The 25,410-nt window shown below is 32.6% G+C and overlaps 1 protein-coding gene across 3 annotated transcripts in view; it reads left to right on the top strand.

Moving 5' to 3' along the window:
- LOC126841478 (high affinity cAMP-specific and IBMX-insensitive 3',5'-cyclic phosphodiesterase 8) overlaps positions 1-25,410 on the top strand; it is a 64,863-nt gene that overhangs the window by 23,511 nt on the left and 15,942 nt on the right. For 2 of the 3 annotated variants that reach the window (XM_050577975.1, XM_050577976.1), the window contains 4 exons: positions 4,494-4,555; positions 8,875-9,006; positions 18,930-19,004; positions 20,127-20,329. In XM_050577975.1, coding sequence (XP_050433932.1) covers positions 4,494-4,555; positions 8,875-9,006; positions 18,930-19,004; positions 20,127-20,329 — 472 coding nt within the window. Of the gene's footprint in view, positions 1-4,493; positions 4,556-5,841; positions 5,980-8,874; positions 9,007-18,929; positions 19,005-20,126; positions 20,330-25,410 lie in introns of those variants that run through there. The other variant, XM_050577977.1, reaches the window with a different exon arrangement.

Here is a 25,410-nt window from a genome sequence, read left to right as displayed (position 1 = left end):
TTCTAACGGCTGTTATGCAGTCTGTTTTACATTAAAAAAAAAAAAAAAAGACATACATAGTAAAGATTTATAGAGTAACACGTCTCCGGTTAGGAGGAAATATAACAATAATAATAATTTATGGGGTTGAGCTTTTGGTGTGTGTGTGTGTGTGACAACCAGTGATTGACAGACGGACAGGTCTTACACTTTTAATAAGCGGTACGACCGTCTCCGGGATGATAATGTCTAACGCGTTGCAAAAAAAAAAAAAAAAAATGTTTCTTCACTTTTACACTTAACAACAGAATAGAAACCCGACGTAAAAGGATCTGACTTGTGAATTAGTCATATTATCTTATACCGTTTGCTGAACAACAATCGAGTGTAAGAGTCTACGTCTGTCCTCGACTAAAATTTTACAGGAACGCTATGTACCGGGTTAATGTGTTTTTTACTTCATACAGTGACAGTAAATGGAAAAAATATTTTGTCGGTTGTGTTGTATGTAGCCGAATTTGGTCTCTCGCAAATCGGGTATAGAGGGTGGGCCAAATAAGAGCATCCGAATAAATTGATGGACCGTCGCTGAGCTAGGTTCTATTCAGCCAGGCAGCACAAGTCGTTGTAATACTGGCGTCCAACGTTTTTTTTTTTTTTTTTTCATTATTACATTTTTTTTGTCAACATACTCGTGTGCGGTAATGTCATTTTATTTTCGCCCAACACGCATATCATATGGGAGATAGCGATCATCATTAGTGCTGCTACAACTAGAGGTAGTGTCGGTTGTTTTTTCCCCAGCCAAACCGCAGGTTTCACTTTCAGCCATTAACCTTTTGCGCGGTTCGCACGAGACTGAAAGATTAATATTTTATACAGTTTTTTTTTTCTACCTACCAATTTATTAGGCCTACAAATTAAATTTGGAGTGACCCTAAGTATATCATTAACACCGCTGCTGCTGCTGCTGCTGCTGCTGCTGCTCTGTTAACACATTAAATTTAATATACAGGGTGATTTTAATAGTTATAATAATAATACTCGTCGGAGCAAATAAATAAGCCGCATATTAAAATGTTTCAAATGTAAAAGAGCTGTTTGAAAAAAAAACAATAGCTACTTAGTTGTACTTAAAGAATCTGTTTTGAACGTTTTTTTTTTTAACGGTCCATTTATACATACATTGGTTGACTATAAATAGATAGAATCAATAGTAACCAGATACATGCTACCCGTTAAATTTAGAATGTGGACTATCAAATGTTGTACACTTAACAAGTTGAATTATTTTTATAGACATCTTTAGAAAATTAGTACAAAAAAAAAACTATCTAGTATAATATACAATTAATTTTTATACAATTTCACTAAAATACATCAATAAATTATCATTTCGTTCCAATAAATTACTTTATTTTATCCTTTTAAGAATTAGTTATTTTAAAGTATTTTTACTGATTTTTAAACGATTTGACTTGAAAGTTGTGTTTTTTTTTTAATGTAAAAGTATAGTTTTGTTTGATAAGGTGTAAGAATCACATTTGAGTGTGATCACAGGGTTTCTAATTATAAAAATGGATGTTCCTACATAACTCTAGTATAAATATAATATCTGTTGTTGAAGAGAGATATTCATAGAGATAAAGTTTGATTATACACGGGGAAAAATCGACTAGCAGTAGAAAACATTCTGGAGTACATTATGAGAGTTATTAATGCATTTTATTGCTCAAATTGACCCTATACAAACTTGGAACAGACAAACAGTCAATTTATTAGTATTTATGCGATGCAATGCTAGTTTCACACTCGGTTGGTCATGATGGTTTACTCCTAAGCAATAACTGGTTTCTCTTAGGCATAGGTATAGTACATTATTTTGTATTACATAATTATTTATTAGGATAAAATCAAATGCATTTTTTAATATAATTCAATATATTTTATAAATCTAACACAAAGAGCGTTTTGAACTAAAAAAAAACAAATGGAAAATGAACCATTAATCCAATTAAAACGTGTGGTTTTGAGTTTTGATCTACTAATATTTTTTTTTATAGCTTAAACTGCAAAATGTATGAGGCATGTCGTTCGATTTTCATTGGCCATACACTATGTTAATGGATTAAAATATTACTATGTTGTGGAAACCTACTTGCACGAATCCTCGAAATCATCACGTTTTCGGCAGTAATTCTATTTGTTTGTAACATTATCGCATTATTGCCATCGATTACATATTATTGTTATATTCAGTGCACCGATACGGCCGTTAAAATATACATATAATCAGCCGGTTTCGCCAACTATTGTTAAATACACTCTTAACACAATGTTAGTTAACAATCCGTTTAAATTTAACATCTGGTTAAATGAAATAAGTTTCACCATAACATTATTATTGTTAAATTCTATTTGTTAAGTTAACAAAACGTTAGTTGGGTTACCAATGCGGTTACCTCCATTCCAACGTTCTCATTGGTTGATAAGATATGTGATAACTGATAAGTGATTGTATTTTTTAATTTGTCAGTTATTGTAGTGTGTCAGTATTATTTGGCATTTAATTTTACTTTCTTTTAACTTTTCGGTTTATATAAATAATTTATATTTAATTTGTTAACACATTGTTTAGATGGTCTATACCTTTCTAAAAATAGTTGGTCATCAAAGTCATTAAAATTTTCCATCTTGAAGGCCTAAAAAAAAGTAGGTTATGATAAGAATTATTTCCATTGATATATTCAGGACACGCAAGACATAATAATATTATCTAAATTACAAAATACAATAAATTGTGATATTTGAATCTATAATGCAAGTCTGTGGTGTTCTTTTTTACCTAATCTACATAAAATAACTTCTGCTTACCTAATGAAGAGTTATCGAAGTTGTCTTTTCTATTGTTTACTAGATACTCAATATAAAGGAATTCCTCATCTATTGTGTAATTCATTATTATATATTACTAGTATACTCAGTCAACAAATATTATAAAACAATTTCTGAACTATAATAGTATAAGTATTTTATATAAGTACTACAATACATTTTCACACGCCGATTAACTTTTTAACAAGCTGATTTCGGGTGATCAATTTAACAATGTGTTAAGGCTAACAAATCTCGATGAAGCCCAATTTTCGCTGACTAGTTGGTAAATATAATTAACAATAAGTTAAATTCTTAACAAATGTCGGTGAAACCGGCTGAATATCAATAACACTATCCGTGTCAATTGCACGTTATACTGCAGTAGATGTTGTCACTTGTCCTGGCCGATTGATTATGAGACATTTTTTTTTATATAATTCTGATTCGCAGCAACATTTGCGACATCCGGACTTGAAATTGATTGGATTAAATTATTTTCAGTGCAGCAGAATGTACAATTATCAAGACAGATGTCGTCCAATTAAACGAACAATTTATACAGGGTGATTAACAAAGGTTCCCGTGGAGTCTTGCCCGTTCTAGACAACCCCCGGTACTCGTTAGAACAAAAGAAAAAAATATATCATATTATTAGATTAAACGATTGTTTTGATGATATTCATTTTTGAGTACAACAGCACCGCTCGGTAACCAAATGACGTTTTTTTAATTATTTATTCGCCCGTTTTGTGATTTCTACATAATATTATGTTATTAACTTTTCTGCATTACACATTGCACAACACAACCGTTACTTAATGATAAACATTAGCTCAGCACTCCTGTTAGGCTTTAATTATTATATAGACCGACTCCATTTACAGTAATTACTTTTAGTCATACACCATCCAATTAATTAAATTACCAAATCAATTAGATGGTGGCCGCTGAAACTTTCTTGGTCATATTATAATATATTGTACGCGACATAATAATATTGAAACTTTGTTTACAGTGCTATCGAATTCTTTTTTGTGTATAAATCGTTTGTCTATATTATGTCACTTATTCGATTATAGTATTTGCGTTGAATAAATCCACCTAACGATTTTTCTTTTATGCAAATTTTCTCAATGATTGTTACCAAACGAGCTGAAATAATTAAAGGGTTGTAAAACTTTGGCCATGAATAATTATGTAAGTCGTTGCCTAATCGTGAACTGATAAAGAAATGTACTTGGTCGACATTTTTTGTTTTTTTGTCCTAAGCTCTAACTGATGCAATTGTAGTGAAATATAATTTAAACACTGAAGTTTATATTAGCTAGGCGATTGTCGCATCTATATTATAATATTATCTTATTTTGCACATATATTGTATATAAAATAATCCATATCATTTTTTCGAAGCTTTTCCTGTCTTATCGTCATAATCTGTAATAAATTGTTCAAACTCCTTTAATTTAATATACATTTTTCTAACAACAGCCATGTTTGAATAATAAAGCTCCTAAGCTCCATGGCGGTTTTTATTGTTGTTTTTGTACATTTCATATTATAGTTTATCAATAATCTTTATAATTATCGAAGGGTTTTACATTAATAATGATATTTCTGTATTATTTGTTTTTTTACAGATAATTCAAATGCACGGGATGCGAGGAATCCGGAAAGGAACAGTGGTTTACTGGTGACCAGGGTAAATATGATGTTTTATCTATTTGTTACTATTGCATAAATGATGAAACGTGTAGTAATATCAATACAATAAATATCCATACACCGAGATAAGAAAGATTAAAAGGATAATTCGGGTCGTGGAGGTCAGACCTGCTGCTGTCTGTAAATTTGATATTAAATACTACAAACACTTTGGAATTGCCAATTGTCGGCCCAATGGACAAGCACGCAGCCAAGCTGGTAATTAATGTTTATTGTGTAACAACCCTTTCATTGTCGATGGGTTATTTGGTCCAGCAGTATATTAAGTAATTTATATTAAAAATAAATATCAAGTCACAAATGGAGCAACGTTTTTCACACATAAACAGTTGTGAAAAAAAAAAGAAATATAACAATTTCTAAAAACCAAATTTGTTTTATTTTACACTCAACTTTGTACAAATTAAAAAGTGCAAATTCAGTTTTATGTCCTTTTCCTAACTTGCAGGTAGTTTTTTTTTTTACTGTATCGTTTATGTGAATTTTATTCAAGTTTGATTAAAACTTTGTAAACATTTTTTGTTGTCATACATTTTTTTTTTGTTTACCAAAAACGCTTAGTAAGAGTTTTGAACACGTTTATTTTTTTTTTAAAGATCATCTTGCATAAGTTTACACTGAATACTTTATTTTCACCAGAAGTGTCTACTTGTAATTGCATTATACTGCCAGTTTTGCAGTAATACGATCACGTATTGACGTACCAAGTATGTGTTTCTTTTTAATTACATTTGTTTATCAATACCCAACTAATGTTTTGTATTGTGTCCACGACAAAGAAACTATAACGAGATTGGCGTAACCCCAATTTGTCCGGTTCTGTGTGATCTATACCACCGTGTAGTGCGGTCGTTTGGAGATTCATCACTTTTTACCTTAATTTATTATTTTGGAAAATCTGTAAGTCCATTAAACCGTTAAGCACACACCGTGTGCTATGGTGCAGACAGAGGAAAAGGCCAAACGCTGTTATCGGGTATTCTATGATTATGCTAATTTTGTGAAGTCACCCGACTTTGTTCTGTTGCCCTTTGTGCGACGGTCTTCTTCAAAGGGCCGTAAGTAGGCTTATAAATGCCATTAACGGTCCGTGAGCGGAATTTATGAAAATTGTTTTCCAATAATACGGTTATTTATTTTTATCCGGCCCCATTGTGCGTGCCCTCCTTAACTCAAATAACCGTTAAAGCTTTATTGCCACCGCAGTAGCAATCCTGGTACAAAAACGTTTGTAATGTATGTAATGCTCGACATTCGACTACGGCGATTGTACGATAATCGGTGATAATCGGTTTATGGGCTTGCTGTGTCTCGGATAGACCACTAATGGAATCGGTAGAAAATATTGTAGTGCATATTTCCAGACAGAAACTGACAAGCAACGGAGGAACAGACTAAAAAGTAAGAAATAATAGGGTTTTTTTTCACCCTTTTCATAACTAATTATTAAGTCAATATCTAATTTCATACGCCGCCGTGAACGATATTTGTAAATTATGAATAAATAACGTCACGAGTTATGGCCAACCTTAGCTGTTGTTATTTTCCTCGCACTACTAACCAACAGCAGCAGCAGTAGGTGAAAATAAACTCTAATTAACGACTCGAAATTATGCAAACGATAACATACTGCTAAAAAAACATGTTGGGAACATTTAAACAACTTAAGAGGGAGGAAACAAACGGGCAGTATAGTATATTATTCTCCCGATATAAGAGTATTTATGTCGTAAAAAAAAAAAAAAAACAATCTATTTCGAACAGTAATAGTACTGAGGCCTAAGCTGACAGCTTGCTCGTACACACATTGTAAACGAATGTACTTCGGGGAAAAAGTTGAAAGTGCAAACGGTGGAAAATGTCCAAATCATTTCTACTTGTTATATGTTGTACACCATCGTTATTCTGAAACTATGGCTTTAAATATGAATGCCTTTCGTCCACGTGTTTCAGGCAGAGCTATAAAAACTATATATTATTTATTATAAGCCGATCGTTATTTTGTCGATACCTTTTGCTATAACTGGCACCCATTTGAACGGTTCAATGTTCATGTTAGTCTTCGTATTATTATCATATACATATATTACCCGAATAGTTTTTTATCCATTTAAGCAAAAAAACGTATTAAACTGAATGCAAATTGAATGGTGTTATTACCGTTTTTCGTTGCCACGCAGATCTTAACAACAAGACCAATTAGTTTTTATTAATTAAATTATATCGCTTCGAAGATTTTGAATATTTTCTATACCTAACATTATATATATATATACATACATATATATATATATATATATATATATGTATGTGGTTTATATATGTCAACTGATTAATTTGTTAAGTTTTAACCCGCCTGCAAAGTTGCCACGCAGTTCGCACTATATTATTTTGTTCTGTAAATTATGAGCACACTTTTTACTTGTCCGAGGAAAGTTTTCAACGCGAATAAAATAAAATAAAAGTTAATTTAATTTATATTTCATTTAAATATATAATTTCCTCGGGTGGCCAAAGAAAACTGTAATAACATTTCGGGATGAAACGCAAACGGTCTCTCGACGTTCCGGTTTTACTAAAAAGGTTAAGAATTAAAAATTATTTCTTAATTTACTATTCAATCTCGATTTGTGTACTCATTCGTCTGCAGCACAATGCCCGTAATTTATGATTCATTTCCAGTCGTTTCGCATAATATTAAAACGAAACTGAAAATACTTTTTCCTCGCAAAAAAAAATAAGAATTTTTTTTATTGGATTACCCACGATATCTTCAAAACCACCGAATCGATTCCTTTGAGTAGCAAAGCTATATGGATCAGAAATCTTATACAGCCAAAAATTTGAACAGTTCCCCCTTTAAAATGGAGAAAAACGCCCAAAAAATGTACATATTCTTCAACTACAAACTACAGCGCTTCACTATCGATAAACGTAAACAAATAGCTCATTATCAGCCAGTTTCACCGACATTTGTTAAGAATTTAACTTATTGTTAATTATATTTAACAACTAGTCAGTGAACATTGGGTTTCATCGAGATTTGTTAGCCTTAACACATTGTTAAATTAATCACCCGGAATCGGCTTGTTAAAAAGTTAATCGGCATGTTAAAATGTATTGTAGTACTTATATATAATATTTATATTATTATAGTTCAGAAATTGTTTTATAATTTTTGTTGACTGAGTGTACTAGTAATATATAATAATGAATTACACATTAGATGAGGAATTTCTTTATATTGAGTATTTAGAAAACAAAAGAAAAGACAACTATCCATAACTCTTTATTAGGTAAGCAGAAGTTATTTTATGTAGGTGGATTAGGTAAAAAGGAACGGCACAGGCTTGCATTATAAGTTCAAATATCATAATTTATTGTATTTTTTAATCTAGATAATATTATTATGTCTTGCCTGTCCTGAGTATAACAATAGAAATGGTTCTTATTACTACCTACTTTCTTTTTAGGCTTTCAAAATAGAAAAAATTATTTTATTGACCTTTATTTTTAGAAAGGTATAGACTATTTAAACAATGTGTTAAAAAATTTTATATATAAACCGAAGAGTTAAAAGAAAGTAAAATTAACTTCCAAATAACAGCAAACTGACAAATTAAAAAATACAATCACTTATCAGTTATCACATATCTTAATAACCAATGAGAACGTTGGAATCGAGGTAACCGCTTTGGTAACCCAATTAACGCTTTGTTAACATAACAAATAGAATTTAACAACAATAATGTTACGGTGAAACTTTTTGCATTTAACCAGATGTTAAATTTAAACGAATTGTTAACTAACATTGTGTTAAGAGTGAATTATTTAACAATATAGTTGGAGAAACTGGCTGTATGGGTTTTACAATGGTTTTTATATTCTTATTACCGTCTACAGATGGGCATGGTAACTTTTATTTGATAAAAATACAAATTTCATTATACCTGTGACACCTCCCCCACTGTGCCTCCTGGCCTTTTTGTTCAATGTGTAAAATATTCATATCTGTATAATATTGCACCCGGTTGTCGTTAATGTAGCTAAGGTTATATAAAAACAATACATCTGATGAATAATGTACGACTTTAATGTATTAGGCTGAATATCATTAAAAATGAATTTACTTGGATTCCATTATTATTATTATTATGATCAATAGCTGTTTGTTGTGTAGGTGTATAGTGTGTAAGTATTATGTCGATCATGTTGTAATATGTTTGTTGTTAAATTGAATGAATATGTCTACTAATGGACCTTGTGTATTTATTTTTTATTTTTTTTTTTTTCCAGTTACTGAATATCTCGTCAGAAATGTGGGACAATTGTTGCCGCCGCCGGAGAGGTTCTCCCACAGACGTGTCCAGAGGCACGGGTGGAGATGCTTATTCGCCGATCAACAGAAGTGATTCGCCACTTGCTCAGGTTCACATAAATTCCATTAAGACCAGTAGAAATACACATTAAGTTCACAGTGATATTATTTATTATCCTTTGGTAGACGGCCGCCGTACGATCGTTAATGATTGTCCATTATTGCTGTTCGGTCTCCGAGTCTTTCTGAAATCACAACACCTTTCTTAAGTGTTTGTATAAACGTTTTCAGTTTGTTTTTATTATTTTCACCCTATACGCGTGCACATACTTTGGCTGGCTTGTAAACCGAACGAGGCAAGTTGTAAATATTGTCCAATAGAATTGGCCGTCTATTTATCTCTCAACACCCCACGATAATTCTATAGCCGTGCAAAATATTTACTCGGTATAAAAAAAACACGGCGATAAAAATATGTTTGCATTGCATTTGATTTAGCCCAAGACAATGTTTTCATTGACAATACTCCTTCTTTCTAATACTGTTCCGTTTTTTCTTGAATCCTTCAGGCTAAAATGATGCTAGTTGAAAATAATTGTGCAAGTTTAACACTTGAAACGTGGCTGGCATATGTATCCTAACGAGCGTAGATTTTGCAATGAATAAAAAACTGTATTTTTGATTTGCTATTGTCGGGTGGTGCTCAATAAAACTAACAAACGTGCATTAAAAGAGAGCGTTTTTATTTTTTTATTCTTTAAAACGTATGTTTATTGACAATTATGTACAATATACATGTTAAATAGCTTTGGCACAGACCCAAAAAGGCATTAATATAAGGCTGAATTTCTAGTGAATCCAACGGCCGTTGATTTAACAGATTTCCACAGCAATACCGGCATAAGTGAATACAATTTGTGTCGTTCGCAGCTTTATTTTAATTTTAGTAATGATTTATTTCTAACACAGCCCCGCCAGACAAGTCAATTCATAGGTATTTTGATGAGTAGCTTAATCAAATCCGGTGGCATTTACTCTAAAAATTGGCTGTGCCATTTCCCACCGAAAACGGATATTTGTTTTCTGGTTGCTTTATTAGTTTTCGCGATCGCCCCTTTATGCAATAACATCTTAGACCGTGGCTATGAAAAAATCCTGCTGGATTTCAACTGCTATAAATCAATTAGCCAAAGGCAGCTCCACTGGTGACAGTAGACAATCTTATACCTATTGCACAACCAATGGCGTGTGACGGATTCAGAACTTGGGCGTTTACCTTTTTACTCTGTGTTTGCTCCAAACTTACCATTGGGTTACATTTATTTGATCTATTTTACATTATGCTATGGCTAATTGTCTCAGACTTGCTGAACTAAATTTAATTATATTTTATCAAGATAACATGTGTTTTCACAAGGACACAAGTCAACAAGAATTAAAAAATATGATTTGTGTGGTCATTACATTGATTCAAGGCAATTAAATTTTATGATAGGGTGATGATGCTGAACTAAATCAATGTGAATATGATTAATGTATGACTACTAAATTTAAACTGCGATTAAACTTGATAGGATTGACGGGACTTGTGTTTTTTAAACTATATTTGTAACATTTGCAATGAAATATTTAAATGATAAGGTTTTGAAAGAACAATTCGGATATTATGGTATTAAATCCCTGTCAAAAATATTTAATACAAATTTGAAAAATGTGTGTTATACAAAAACATTGATTTTGTGGGCTTACAGGAGGTCGGGCCGATGACCTCGTGGTTTGACGAGCTTACTCTGCAAGTAATTAGCCAAAAACCAACATTATTAGCGTTTTTTTTTTTAATGAATTCTCCTATTTGCCGTGAAAAATGTTGTTGGACAACTTCAGATTTGTGTTTAGCACCCCAAAAAAAAACATAAAGTAAGCCACTAAAAACAATTACCTCTTATTAGTGATAACAGGAGGAGGAGTGATAACGTTAGTGATAATAGCAAGAGAAGTGATAACATGAGGTAGCGATAACAGGAGTACTACTAGAGAACTTTCCACTTCAAACTTACATTTGACTAACATTTATCTATAGGTAAAACTCTCTCAAATTAATGGTTGCTTTTTTATCGATTTCGATATTTGATACCTATTATTGTTTTAAGAAACGCCTAGTTGAAAACTAGTATTGTCTTTCCGTCTAAACTGTTTGCTTTATTTCGCGCCATTGTCAAAGGTCCGTATAGGATATTTCTTATTATGTAATAAGAAATACAATTCTTCGTTTTTGCTATTGATTCGGCGCTAATAACGTTCAGGGACCTACAATGCGTTTGCCACACAACAACAATATAGGACCAAGGCAATCGCGTCCACGCCTTATGCTGTGGCAATTTCTATTCGCACACGACAATTCAATTTCTGTCGCCGTTTTTTTATTATTATTTTTTTTTATTTATTAGAACCCGATTTGCCAATATGATTGTGTGACAGAATAAACGCGTGGGCGGTGTCGAGTAAGTGCCAATTGCAGGGCAACGCTAACCCGGTCGTCCCTTGTTCATCTTCGCCTACCCTCAAGACAAGACCCGGTAAGGAGATTTTTTTTAATCTCAAGGCTTTGCCGGTGTATCAAAAAGAACGGTGGGGTTTCAAACGGCTGTAGGTTGTGAAGTATTGGACCTACAGCGCTCTGGTAGGGCTTGAATGAAAGTAGGAGTTGTCAATGACTGCCACTAGATGGCTCTGACACTAGATGTTTCATAGTCGAAACTAAATTACGCTTGGCGAACTCAAACGGGAACGCGGAGTAACATCTAGTGGCAGTCATTCAAAACTTGACAACTTTCTCTTTAATTTAAGTCCTATCAAAGCGCTGTAGGTTAGGTTAGGTTAGGTTAGGTAAGGTTAAAAAAAAAAAAAAGGTAAGGTTAGGTTAGGTTAGGTTAGGTTAGGTTAGGTTAGGTTAGGTTAGGTTTGGTTAGGTTAGCTGAAGCAGCCAGTGGAGCAGCCTCAACAGCCGCTTGAACCCCAGCACGGGGATAAAGCGACCTGGACGCAGATCGCCGGCGGAAAGGGCAACAGGAGAAAGAAGAAGGAGGAGAGCGATCAGCAGGTGAAATAATCGATTTCACCGGCGATCATGGTGAGGATCAGCGAGGGGGGGCCCTACCTGGACACCCTGAGGAAGGTAAGGACGGGGGCCGCTCTGGCTCCGTGTCGCGGGAGACATCACGTCCATGCGTAGGACAAGGCAGGGAGAGCTGCTTGTGGAGCTCAGGAAAGGAGCGGAGAATGTGGGGGCGGTCACTGAGGCTCTCAAGACCACCCTGGGGAGTGATGGGACGGTGCGGGAACTCCGCAATACCGAGCGCGTGGCGGTGATGGGTTTGGACGAGCTGGCCAGTGACTTGGAAGTCACGGCGGCAATTTCCGTTGCTGCTCCGAATCCGGGTGATGTTAAAGTCAGGCACGTTGCCCGTCTGTCCCGTCTGGTTAGGTTAGGTTGTGAAGTATTGGATCTACAGCCGTCCGAAACCCCACCATTCTTTTTGATACATCCTGTATTTTCTATCAAGAGGAAATCTCCTACCATCGTTGAAATTATGTTTTAGTTTTACTCTCGCCACCTCGAAAGGGTTATTGTTTATGTATTGTAACGGACCTACTCGTCCAACTGGCTGGGCTAGGTACAGTGGATCCACTTTGTAAGTATAGGTTTTTTTTTGCTCCCGTTTTTTCGCTCACAAAAAAAAGACCACTTATCACCGGCGGATGTTGATTCTTATAGTGGAAAAGCAGAGCCAACAGCCACCGCGTAGTAGTTGGTTTTACCCTCCCAAGTCTTTGTGCTGCGTGTTTAATGGGAATTCCGCCAATTTACAGTTATATGTATATTTTTCCTCCCCTCTTTCCCCGTATCATCATATAATACTACATCGCGTCCATTAATCTAAACCCTTAGTCCAGAACGTAATAAACACCGACCAGGGAAAATCTATAAGCAGCTTTTGAGAAGGTAACTGTTACGGTATATATATATATATATATATGTATATTTTATTATAACTGATCGATTACGGTTATTAAGTACGCGTTGAGAATACCGACCGAGCAGCGCTGCTGACCGATTAATGAAATAGTTTCCGACCGTGAACGCATAATAAATAAACCGTCGATATTCGAATAACTAATAATATTACTTATAAATATATATTATGTGAGAGGCCAACAAATTTATTTGACGCCGGTGCCTCCGCCGAATGTTTGCAGCGAGCTACGGAATAACAAAATAAATTTCAGCCAAGGTGACCGTGTGCAAATAGTATATACGTTTTATAAAGCCTGAACACGATATTACCACAGATTAAATATCTATTGCAAAACATTAGATATTCCAATTAAAAAGTTTTGATCGCCTTAAACTTAATGCAGTACGACCAAATGTAGTGCCTACAGTATAATTTTACACGCTATTTAAAATGATAACGTTAACTGATAAGAATTACTGATAACAAGTTGTTGATAACGAAGGTCGACGGTGATAACATTACAGATGCTTGATCAAATGTATTTGGCCACACTGTAGAACAGAATGATTATTTTTTGGTCACACTGACAGTCTGGTTTTATTTAATATGTGCTATTACAGATAAAAACAGAATATTTAATTTTTAGTGAACAAAAACTGAAGACAAAAATAACCTGCTGCACATAATTTGTTTAAAAAAAAAATTCTTCTTTAATTTTACTAGAAACCACGAGAAACCCAAGTCACCGTGGTAACAAAAGCACAAAAATAAACGTTTCTAGTAAAAAAAAAGGTAAAAAGCAAAAACAAACAAATACATAACTATTAAAATACCGCAAATAATGTACTGTAAAATGAAACGAATTTATTAATCCATTAACACGCGGCAACGATAATACGTCAACTCTGTTATTGATGGTTTTACAAAAAACAAAAAAAATTAATTTAAAAAAAATATATAATTTTATATTATCTAGTTCGGTGCATAAACCGAAATATTTTGCTATTTTAATAATGAATAATAATAATTCATCGTTAAATCAACAAGCTGGTTTGTTAAAATAGCAAAGGTTTGCATGTCAGTGGTATTACCAAAACAGCATGCGCAAAATCAATCATCAGTCCCCGTGGTTCATCCTCGAATGATGGATCTAAGTTTACTAGTATAAATATCTGTAATATAAATGTAATGATAATGTCCATATAGTGTAAAAATAAAAGTTAACAAATCGATATTGGTCACTGACAAAATATAGTAATTTGACAAATCGTTAAAAATAAAATTAAAATAAATATTTGTCTTGTCTATAAAGTGCTTCATAAACTTCAGATATATTATTAACATTACATAATACATATTATAATATCGGTTATGGAATATTTGTTTATTTCAATAACAAAAACAGTTTTTTTTTTTTAATTTTTATATAAATCTATGGCTATGAATCAAATATCAATTATCAAAATTCGTTTTTCTCTTGAAAAATTATTCACAGGTCCCTTTAAAATGAAATGAATTACACAATAGATGAGGATCTTCTTTATATTGGGTATTTAGAAAACAATAGAAATGACAACTTCCATGACTCTATATTAGGTTAGCAGAAGTGATTTTATGTAGGTAGATTAGGTAAAAAGGAACGGCACAGACTTGCATTATAGGTTCAAATATCATAATTTATTGTATTTTGTAATTTAGATAATATTACTATGTCTTGCCTGTCCTGAGTATAACAATGGAAATAATTCTTATCACTACCTACCTACTTTTTTGTAGGCCTCAAAATAGAAAAAATATTTTAATGTCCTTGATGACAAACTTTTTTAGAAAGGTATAGACTATCTAAACAATGTGTTAAACAATTATTTATAAAATATTTATATAAACCGAAACGTTAAAGAAACGTAAAATTTAATGCCAAATAATAACAAACTGACAAATTAAATAATACAATCACTTATCAGTTATCACATATCTTAATAACCAATGAGAACGTTGGAATCCAGGTAACCGCTTTGGTAACCCAACTAACGTTTTGTTAACATAACAAATGTAATTTAACAATAATAATGTTATGGTGAAACTTGTTTTATTCAACCAGATGTTAAATTTAAATGAATTGTTAACTAACAATGTGTTAAGAGTGCATTTAACAATAGTTGGTGAAACTGGCTGATTATGTTTTATGTCCTAAATGTCTTTGGCAATTTGTCATAAATAAATTAACCAAGTGTATGATTAGTTTTAATTAAAGTACTTGCATATAAATTTAGATTTAGATGCTTTGTATATACATAATGTTAATTTAAATAAATCTTTATTTAATGTACCGAGGCGTTACACCGTTAACACTGTAACATAATAGCTTTACACACTAAAGCAGTATTTGTATACAGTATTTTTTTTTCACGACCTTTGTTATTTTTTTCTATCAATTGTGTTTTAGTTATGTGTCATTTATCAAAAAGGCCACCGAATAAACATGTTTGCCCATCTGCAGCAGGTATATTGTGCCGCACTTTTGTAATATTTAAATTTAATATGATTTCAACGTTTACCCCTCGCCGGTTATTGATCCCCCCTTTTGGAGAGATGTCGATAAAAGCACTTTTGGCCGTACACACCTCAAGTGTTTTATCAACATATGTCAGACTTGTCATTTATCAATGTCAGGTCGACGTTACTCTTGGCCGGACAGGGATTTCGTTAAAACTGATATAGTATTTGTTCAACTCAAACTGCTCCATGTTGTGCATAATTAAAATATGCGCACCATGTTACCCAACAGCAGAGGAGTATAGATTTTTTTGCACACACTTTTCATGCTTAATCTAACAGGTGTGAATTCAGTCGTTTTGAAAAGGTCAGAAGGCTTAACGATAAAAAAAAAAAAACTAGAAAAATTAGATAAAATTACTTTCATTTTTTATAAACTATAACATACCTCTAGATTATGTGGGTTAACTAAACGTTTTCCAAAAATATTGTTAAAATAATGATGTAGCAAAATAAGTTGGCCACCAAGCTAATAATTGTTTCTTTTCTACATAAATACAATAATTTATGATATGTTACATAGGTCCTAAATTGATATTACAACTTTTCTAACACTTGTGCTTTCATTAGACATTAGAATAGTAAAAAATTGTACACCTTCATTTACTTACATATTGTTTCTTTATTATATAATCATGCGATCCCGCCAAATAAATGTACATTTTATTAACTTTACCCTAATTAGTTGTCATCACATACATATTCAGTCGGTTTCATCAACATTTGTTAAGAATTTAACTTGTTAATTATATTTAACAACTAGTCAGTGAAAATTGGGTTTCGTCGAGATTTGTTAGGCTTAACACATGTACAAATACATTGTTGTTTGTATTCCTTCAATTTGTTTACATGATGCATTTGATTGGACTGAGAGTGATGTGCTGTACGATTTTTGTTTGTTTTTAATTTGCATAATATATTTATGTGTTTTTTTTGATTTTAAGTATATTATATGGAACTCAATTGAGTAAAGGATTGGACAACAGCGAATTGTAGATTTTTTTGCACACACTTTTCATGCTTAATCCAACAGCTTAACGATAAAAAATTAAGTAGAAAAATTAGATAATATTACTTTCGTTTAAGTGCTCTGGTAAACATGAACAGCTAGTATTTTTAACAGATGAGTTAGAATTTTATAAAAAAAAAAGGTTACAAAAATGAATTGCTACATTTTCAAATACTGTTTATAATTATTAAGCTAATGTAACATAATATTATAACCTACAGGAGATGATATGTGAACGGCATGTTAAATGTGGCCGAATATCGATTTTTGCCAGCAGCTAATATGAAATACATGTATGGCTCTCAAAGGTTTATAATAATATAAAGGTTTAATAGTTGTGTATGTCATTTTAATTAATACAAACAACTATGCTTGGTTACGCATTTATATGTGAAAACTATATTTATAATATACTAAACAATTCAACAGATATCTATTTTTCATTTTAATACAATGAAAACATCATATGTTGCTTAACTCCTTTTAGTTTTATTATAAACAAGTTTATTTTTCTTTCATAAACCGTACGTGTTTTAGGATCCGTACAATACAAATGGCGGTAAGTAGTATAATTATTATTGTTAAGCCTAACACGCTGTTTAATACATAGTGTTATAATAAACTACAATAAAATGTTTATTATATCAACTATGGTTTGTACAAAACGTTTCAGTACAAACGCTTGTAGAGTTAGGTAAAAGAAAAACGCATTTATTATATTTTATTACTATTCACACAATATATTTTATAAACTTGTCTTCAAGAATTGTATTTTTACTTATACTTATTATACCTATATTGGTTTTCACATTTTTACAACTTTGGATGAACATATTTTTAATGTGTTGAACTAATCAAATATTAAAATTGGACATTTTTTTAATCACCGCGACTTTATGACTAAAACTACTGAACGACAAAAAAAACTGTAAAAATGTAAATACAATAAAAATAGAAGTTTGTGGACCCTTAAGGCTCTCTTTGCAAGCAGATTTATAAATATTAATAAACATAATATCCCTGTTCTTTGTGGTACTTCATCAACTTCAATAATTATAAGCTACACTATAGTTAATTGAGCCAGTCTAATTACTACTGTTTTAGCACCTCGAGCAAAAGTCATTAACTTATTGGAATAAAATATGTATATTATACCAAAATACTATTATAATGATTATGTATATTTTTTTTATTACACAATTTTTAACTAAATAATAAGTTGATACTTACGGATAAACATATGGCTAATTATTGATTTTATGCTATTATGTATGGGTGAATTATGAATTCCCCTTTTAGCCTTGTAATTAGTAATTTGTAATTTTTGTACATACGCTTTATTTCAGTATTTGAAGGCCATACATTGTAATTTTTATGTTTGTTAGATAGTTGGGAAGTTGAACCAAAAGTAGGAACAGTTAGAGATAAAGCGCTAAAAAAATAAGACTATGTCAGCAAAAATATACCAACTGAATAAATAGTTGTTTAAAGTTGGAAATAAAATTTTAGTTGGGACAAATTAAACGCAGATTACCCGTCTAAATGTTTATTATTAAGTCAAAGAACTATTTGCTTGGTAAAGCAAAATTATATAGTCTAGTCGTTTACTCACTGCAAACCGTAACTTTATCCCGTTAGTGTAATTTGGATGGTTTTGCTGTGTTTGAAGTAAGAGAGAAAAATAGTAAGAAAAGGGGTAAGGGTTATTAGTGAGAGGACACTTAGAAAAAGAAGTGGGAGGATTTTTTTTTTTTGATAAATAACGACATGGTGGAATGTAGTTAAAGCATTTTGTTGGCCCACCCCATTTATACAAGGACAAGGCGAGGAAAAGGAAACTCTTTTTATTATTAAACCACTCTAATTGAATTCCCGCTTATATGTATGAACTTTTAAGTCTAAATAATCCAAATTGCCTGCGAGTACTAGTTTTTTTTTTTTTTAGTAATTTAGTTTAATAATATTTTCAGGTACACTTTTCCGTCGTGTACCTGAAATACAGACATGAAATACAGTTTGTCATTTAGGTCAAATTTTTATACACTAACGTCGTTAAACCGCAATGTGTTGGCTTGTAAATTTCCTCAACCATAACGACGCCATACCGGTCAAAATCTATATTCCTCAGACAGAACTTAGAAGTGGTAATACTTAAGGCAAACTCACTTGTGGCGACGGTAATTAACTAGGTGTTGAGTCTTTATTCAAACAAGCCCCTCGCGTTGGTTTCTAAGGCGAATGTATTGAAGCCCAACAACACTGCAATGCACTGTAATAACACGTGTCTCGAGCACCGTGTATAGGTTCCATCATTTATCCAAATTAATGTTATTTCTTACGTTGGCACGTTAATATCAAATCTCTCATATTACAACAGCTAGATGAGCATTAAATTTCACTGGCGCCTTCCTTGTTAGCTGTTATTAACAAGTATAATATGTTTATTTTTCAGACTCCTGAAAACAGCTTCGTGTTTGGCTGCTCCAAGCACATGCAAGATGTTCGGCCAAACTCTACTTTGAAAAAGGTACATCATAATATACAGGATGTATCAAAAAGAATGCTGGGGTTTCAAACGGAGTTGTCAAGTTTCGAATGAATGCCACTAGATGTCTCTGACACTAAATGTTCTTGACAACCCCTTCTTTAATGCAAGTCCTACCAGAGCGCTGTAGGCCCAATACTTCACAACCTACAGCCGTTTGAAACACCACCATACTTTTTTGATACACCCTGTATTGTGTTAATATAACAGTTTAAATAAATACACTTTCGGCTTACACCAACAGCTGATAGATTATATTGCGTCCCTCTGTGTAGTGTATGTATCCGGTGGTAGGTTAAATAAAGGCAGTGTACTTGAAGACATACTTTAAACTGCCAATGATCGCGTTAAAACGTTGCGTCAACTGCTGCATAAAAAGATAAAATTGTTTAGACTCTTCTTCCATACACTCTAAAACCCATTAATCAAACGGGGATGAAATATGACATAATGTGTATACACACAGTTTATAGCTGCCAACTGGTAAAGTGTCCATAATGTATACTTTTGGACGGCCAAAGTTTTTACATTATGTTATGGTAATAATTTATTACTATTATATAATAATAATAATTATAATGTATTCCAACCCGAGAGTTAATTTGACTCGTGCGGTTATTGTTGAATTGATAAAAAAAAAAATGGCCGATAAAAAGAGATAATATAAACTAATTATAAAGTGAATAAAACAGTATAAAACCATTAGGGGAAAATGAGTTATGGAAGTAAGCATTGGCTATTATTAAATTAGAGAGGAACAACAAGTTAAATAGGAAAATTAAAACATATTAGAAGTGGAAATTTATGTAGAAAAGTAGATGGAAAAAGACATAGTTACAAAGGAATAGGGTGGGAATAACATACTTCACTTGTGTCGTCATCAGACTAAATTGTAAATTTTAATAAACATATAAATTAATAAGTTAATTCATTCGGTGGTTTCTTTACATGAATATATATTTATATATTATTAGTTTGGCTACACTTGTATGTGTACACAAGTACAACTATTTACCATGGTCTACTTTGGTGCAATTTTTTTCTTGCCAAACTCTAATTTTGTAATAATTTTCTATAGAAATTTACCGTTTGCACGTTTTTCAGATATTGTTAGTGGCGCCAAAAGAGGACTCGGTTTGGCAAACTATGGAAACGGTAGCTGGGCATTTAGACTGGGCGGTGGACCGTGTGAACAGCTCCGAGGAGGCATTAGAGTGTTTCCACAAAGGAAACAGCGTGCCGGCAGTGGTGTTCGTAGATTGCAGATACCAAAACGACAAAGCCGTGGATGGCCATCAAATAGCGAGGTAAGCCTTCTTGTTGTCGAATCCCAGCCGGATAAAAAAAAAAAACAAGTCCAAAGCCAGCTTCATAAATCAAAAAATTAGCCCAGCCCTATTCAACCCTCTTGAAGGGATTGTGTATACGAGCAGAATTTACCAAGTTTTTCCATGAGAAGACATAACGGGAAAATACATTTCCCGGGAAACTGTAGCTTCCTATTTGAGGAAGCAAAACATTTCCATGGTCTTAGACGTCCCGGGGTCTTGAACCAATTAACTAACTAGCTGTCGAGGTTCTGAGAAAAGTCACTGTCTACATTTCCAAAGCTAATAGCTGTAATATTGCCGTCTCGAAAGTTGTCCAATAAAAGTGCGACTTGTGCGAAAAGTTTTACGGTCGTGGACGTGGTAATTTCGTTAATACTCTTGGCTTAATATAACAATTGAATGTTAATTAAACCGTGCGCGATACTTATTACTGTATATACTTGGCTTTACATAAATCATATGGGATGTGGACACCCACAGCTGTCTAAATTATAATTAACCAACATGACAAGACATTTGTCTTTGTTTTAATTTGAAAAAAAGTGTAAAGTATATTTTGCTTTTGAAAGTTTACCCGTATCATATTATGCTTATGACAAATCAATAATGTGTGGTGTGGCAAAATGAGATAAGCTTGAAAAGTAAAAGTCGTTCTGACTCGCTAAAAGTTTGCTTTGGTTTTTCAACTTTGTCGATTTTCATTCCAAGTAGAAACTGAACTTACCCGGGCTGTGGTATTCGTGTACCTAATAATAATAACGTGAAAACTTGTAGTCATTTTTACAGTTCAATGGGGGTTTTAACAATGTTTAAATAAGATCAAAAATATATATGGGTCTTATGTGTGGATTTGTTACCAGCTGTTTAAAAACATGCTAAAAATACAAAACTGAAATTAGAATTATTATTTTCTCGCTTGCCTACACCTTGTGTGATGAATTTCATTTGGCCCGTGTCAGGAACACACAGGTCGCACGCTGAATACTAATTCAAGTCCTGATCAATGTATATTTTTAAAAGTCTAATTTCTTGATAAAAATGTATAATTGTTATTAACAACAAGTTGGAATAAACCAAAAAAAAACATTGTTTCGGCGACATAGTGTGGAATGGAAATTTATAAAATGATGTACTGGCTTATATTGTAGTATAGTTTAACTTGGTTAAACACTGTTGAAAATGTGTATTTAAATAAAGAGCATAAGGTTGGTTCTTTTATAGCTTTTGATTGTGTCAATGGAGTTTAATGAGGCATAAGAAACGATAGAGAAGTGGTAACTCCAAATAAGTAACCGACTCATTGGCTAACTTAGTTTTGAGAATAACTAGAACTAAACTTGAGATCAACCCTATTTATGTAAATTGTTTTTTTTTTTTTTTGTAATTGTCTCAAAAGTTGTAAGCAATTGAAATTGTAATTTTAACTAGACGTGTTGGAGATATAGTCCGAGGCCAAATTCTAGTATCTTAAATTAAACAACATAGTCGAGTACACATCAATACGCGTCAATGGTCACAGCAAAAGTATGGCGACATTCAATTATACATTTAGTGTGTGTAAATTAGTGTGCTCACTAATAATCATTGCTGCCCTTTTCCTAAATATACACCCACGACGGTGCTGCGGTGTCTTTGATGAAACGATTGAATTAGGATCGCCGTCTTTTTCTTTTTTCATTTTTTTTTTTTTTTTTTATTGCTGTGGAACGACCGTAATGCACGACGACGATATAGACATTGGAATTCCGAACGATCCACGTGCCCATGGCAACGGTGTTTTCCGCTTAATATATATATATATGTACATGTTATTTGCCGTTGATCATTTCCTACGTTGGAAATGATTTTAATGAAATGCTGAAAACGTTTAAACCCGTTTTATAGTACCGACCCCGCGATTTCCATCACGTTCGCCGAGTCTGCAGTCGGTGGTGGTAATATCGGCCATAATAATTTATGGCCGGCCCCGAGTATACAATATGTATGAACTCCACCAGCCACCACCACCACCCCCGGTCGGATATTATTGTACTGAAACTCCAAAGGTGCACAACTAGTCGCGTAAGTTGTCGCCAAAACCGGAAATCCTGCACGTTTCTGGGTTTTTGGCCGTCGTGCACGTTTGTGGCTGGTCAATATTTGTGAATAAGTTGCACGTTTCCCGTTTAAATTATACAACAACAGTAGGGTGGCGCAAAAAAAAATCTATCTTCGAAATGTTAACGGGCTAACATTTAAATTTGTTCTATACGTGAAAAAAAGAAACTCGGTGAAAATTTGAGAATAAAAAAAAAATGTCTACCGGTCGTTCAACGCGTTTTAAGTAATTCAACCGAAAATTCTCAAAAAATGACTTAAATGATAAAATTTTAGGTCAAAAATCATCATTAGCACATCTAAATTGTAGTATTTTTAGCGTTGAGTACAACTGTTTGCGTTTCAAAATCCTAAGTTAAAAATTGATTACCTAATTAACAATAGTTCGAAATTAATTGATCAATTTTTTAATTAGCTTAAAGTAACTAAAAACATTTTTTTTTCACTAATGTTAAACCAAAATGAACATGTGAAAATGTATATTAGGTGTCAAATAATAATATACTTATCGTTATGAATTTTAGCTGTTATATTCTATTACAATTTATTTAAATTATTATATAATATGTTAAGTAAGCTAGCCCGATAAGCGATTCACTTATATACCTACCATAATTAATTTCCAGAATTGTATTTGCTTCTCATCTGCCGTTAAAGAATTGTTGAATTGTGTCATTAAAGCAAGTCCTCTTTCGACTGAATCATTCACTTCAAATAATGACTGCACTTTATTATATGTTAACATACAACTTTTATATTCAGCCCAAGTACTGGAATTCTACTACTGTAAAAGTTTATATTAAATATTGGTTTACTAGTTCATATGCTAATAAAGCACCTAATAATCATCTAAATCTATAAATACAATTAAGACGATATCCAAAGCTATTAAGTAGTGATGGAATCCGAAATCCGGATTTTCAAAAAAACGCTTTTTAAGTCATTTGAAAATCATATAATTGTTAAATACTATTACAATATAAAGATGTGTACCAAAGTAAAATTTGTTGATAAAAATTTTTAAAAAAAACTCTTAACTTTGGCTATAATTCTGGACATTAATTATGGTATCTAAGTGAAACGCTTATCGGGCTAGCTTACTAAACATATTATATAAATTAAATAAATTGTAATAGCAATTATTAGCTAAAATTCATAACGATAAGTATTTTATTATTTGACATATAATATACATTTTCCCATGTTCATTTTGGTGCACATGGAATGTTTGTATTTTAAAAAAATTGTTTAGTTACTTTAAGCTTAATTGAAAATTAACCAATTAATTACAAAGTTTTGTTAATTAGGTAATCAATTTTTAACTTGAGATTTTGAAACGCAAACAGTTGTACTCAACGCTAATAATACTACAATTTATATGTGCTAATAATGATTATTGACCTAAAATCATTTAAGTCATTTTTTGTTTCTTTTGAGAATTTTCGGTCAAATTTACTTAAAACGCGTTGAGCGACCAGTAAACGATTTTTTTTTTAATCTCAAATTTTTACCGAGTCTCTTTTTTTATGTGTAGGACACATTTAAATGTTAGTCCAGTAACATTTCGAAGATAGATTTTTTCGCGCCACCCTAGTATACAGGGTGTTTATATATTTTCTACCTCGAAAATCTTTGCTCTGATGGTTAACATGGAATTTCACAATCTCGATTTTAATTAACATCATTTAAGCAACTTGCGTGTTTGTATAGGCCAGAAATTCGGTAGTGTAACGTCACCATTCAAAGCCAAAATAGTTTTCGGTCGACAAATCGTGTCATTGAAGTATAGTTTGCACTTGGTTTGAAATTTATCATTCTGATCATTATATAATGTTTATTACTTATAATAGGGTATTCGTATAGTGAATTTGGGGGAATATTTGTATTTTCCAAAAGGCTCAACGCACGTGTGTGTACTTTACACAGAGAAAATAATAACGTTACACTGACGTATCCAACGACAGGTCGCATTTTCCAAATGCCTCCAGGCTTTTGCTTATTTGATAATAAATAAAATATACCAACGTCACACAGTGGGTGTGTTGTGCTCTGTATTTTTTATATAGATTAAATTGAAAACGACTTTTACCTATGTACACTGGTGCAACCGAATTACATTTGTTCACTTTGATACTTTTGTACTGTTTTAAATTTACATCAGTAACGTATTTCACTGACTTTATTTATTCCTAAACCTTCACGTATAAGTGTGTGTGTTGCACCTCCCTCGCATCCGAGTCGGTAATCCCATCAGAACCGACGAGGACTCGGATATTACATTGGCTGCGTTTACACCTCTACCTTTGACGCCTCAGAGTTCGACACGTTCAGCATCATTGGTTTTACAATAACGTCAGTCAGCACAGGCGATTTGTCTGGATTCGATGGACCGATTACTACCACTTTGCCGACAGCAAATCAATCCAAAAGTAATTAGGGGCAAAACGCTTTTGAAAATTTCAATTTTCATTGCCTTTTGAAATTCCCCCCCCCCCCCCCCGTTTGGAGAACAAAAAAATATATTAATTTCCGGACCGAACGTAGCTGTGACGATTTCAGTATTGATGTGGACTCAACTGTGTTATTTATTTGTTTATGTTATTAATTTACAATTGAAGATGTACACAAAAGAGAACAACAGAGAGTTCAGCGAATCTCTGTTAGCTGAACTAGAATTTGGCTTTAGACTGTATCTCCAACACGTCTAGTTAAAAATCCAATTTCAATTGCTTACAATTTTTGAGAAGATTTTTTAATAAAACAATTTAGATAAATAGGGTCAATCGAAATATACATATGCTAGTTCTAGTTATTCCAAAAACTAAGTTGACGAATGAGACAGTGACTTGTTTGGACGTTGATCACAGGTTATAATATTATAACTCTTGTTGTCGCCTCTCAATGAATCTTTGGTTTATAATTTGTATGATGTAGGGTTTTAAGTAGTACAGAGTTAAATT

This window comes from Adelges cooleyi, unplaced genomic scaffold (genome assembly GCF_023614345.1).
Source record: "Adelges cooleyi isolate 19-005CV unplaced genomic scaffold, UGA_ACOO_1.1 ACOO_flye_CR_arks_rails_tigmint_CR_PRNA_384, whole genome shotgun sequence".
NCBI lineage: Eukaryota > Metazoa > Arthropoda > Insecta > Hemiptera > Adelgidae > Adelges > Adelges cooleyi.
Note: the sequence above shows the minus strand (reverse complement) of the source record. Positions and strands in the feature narration are given on the sequence as shown.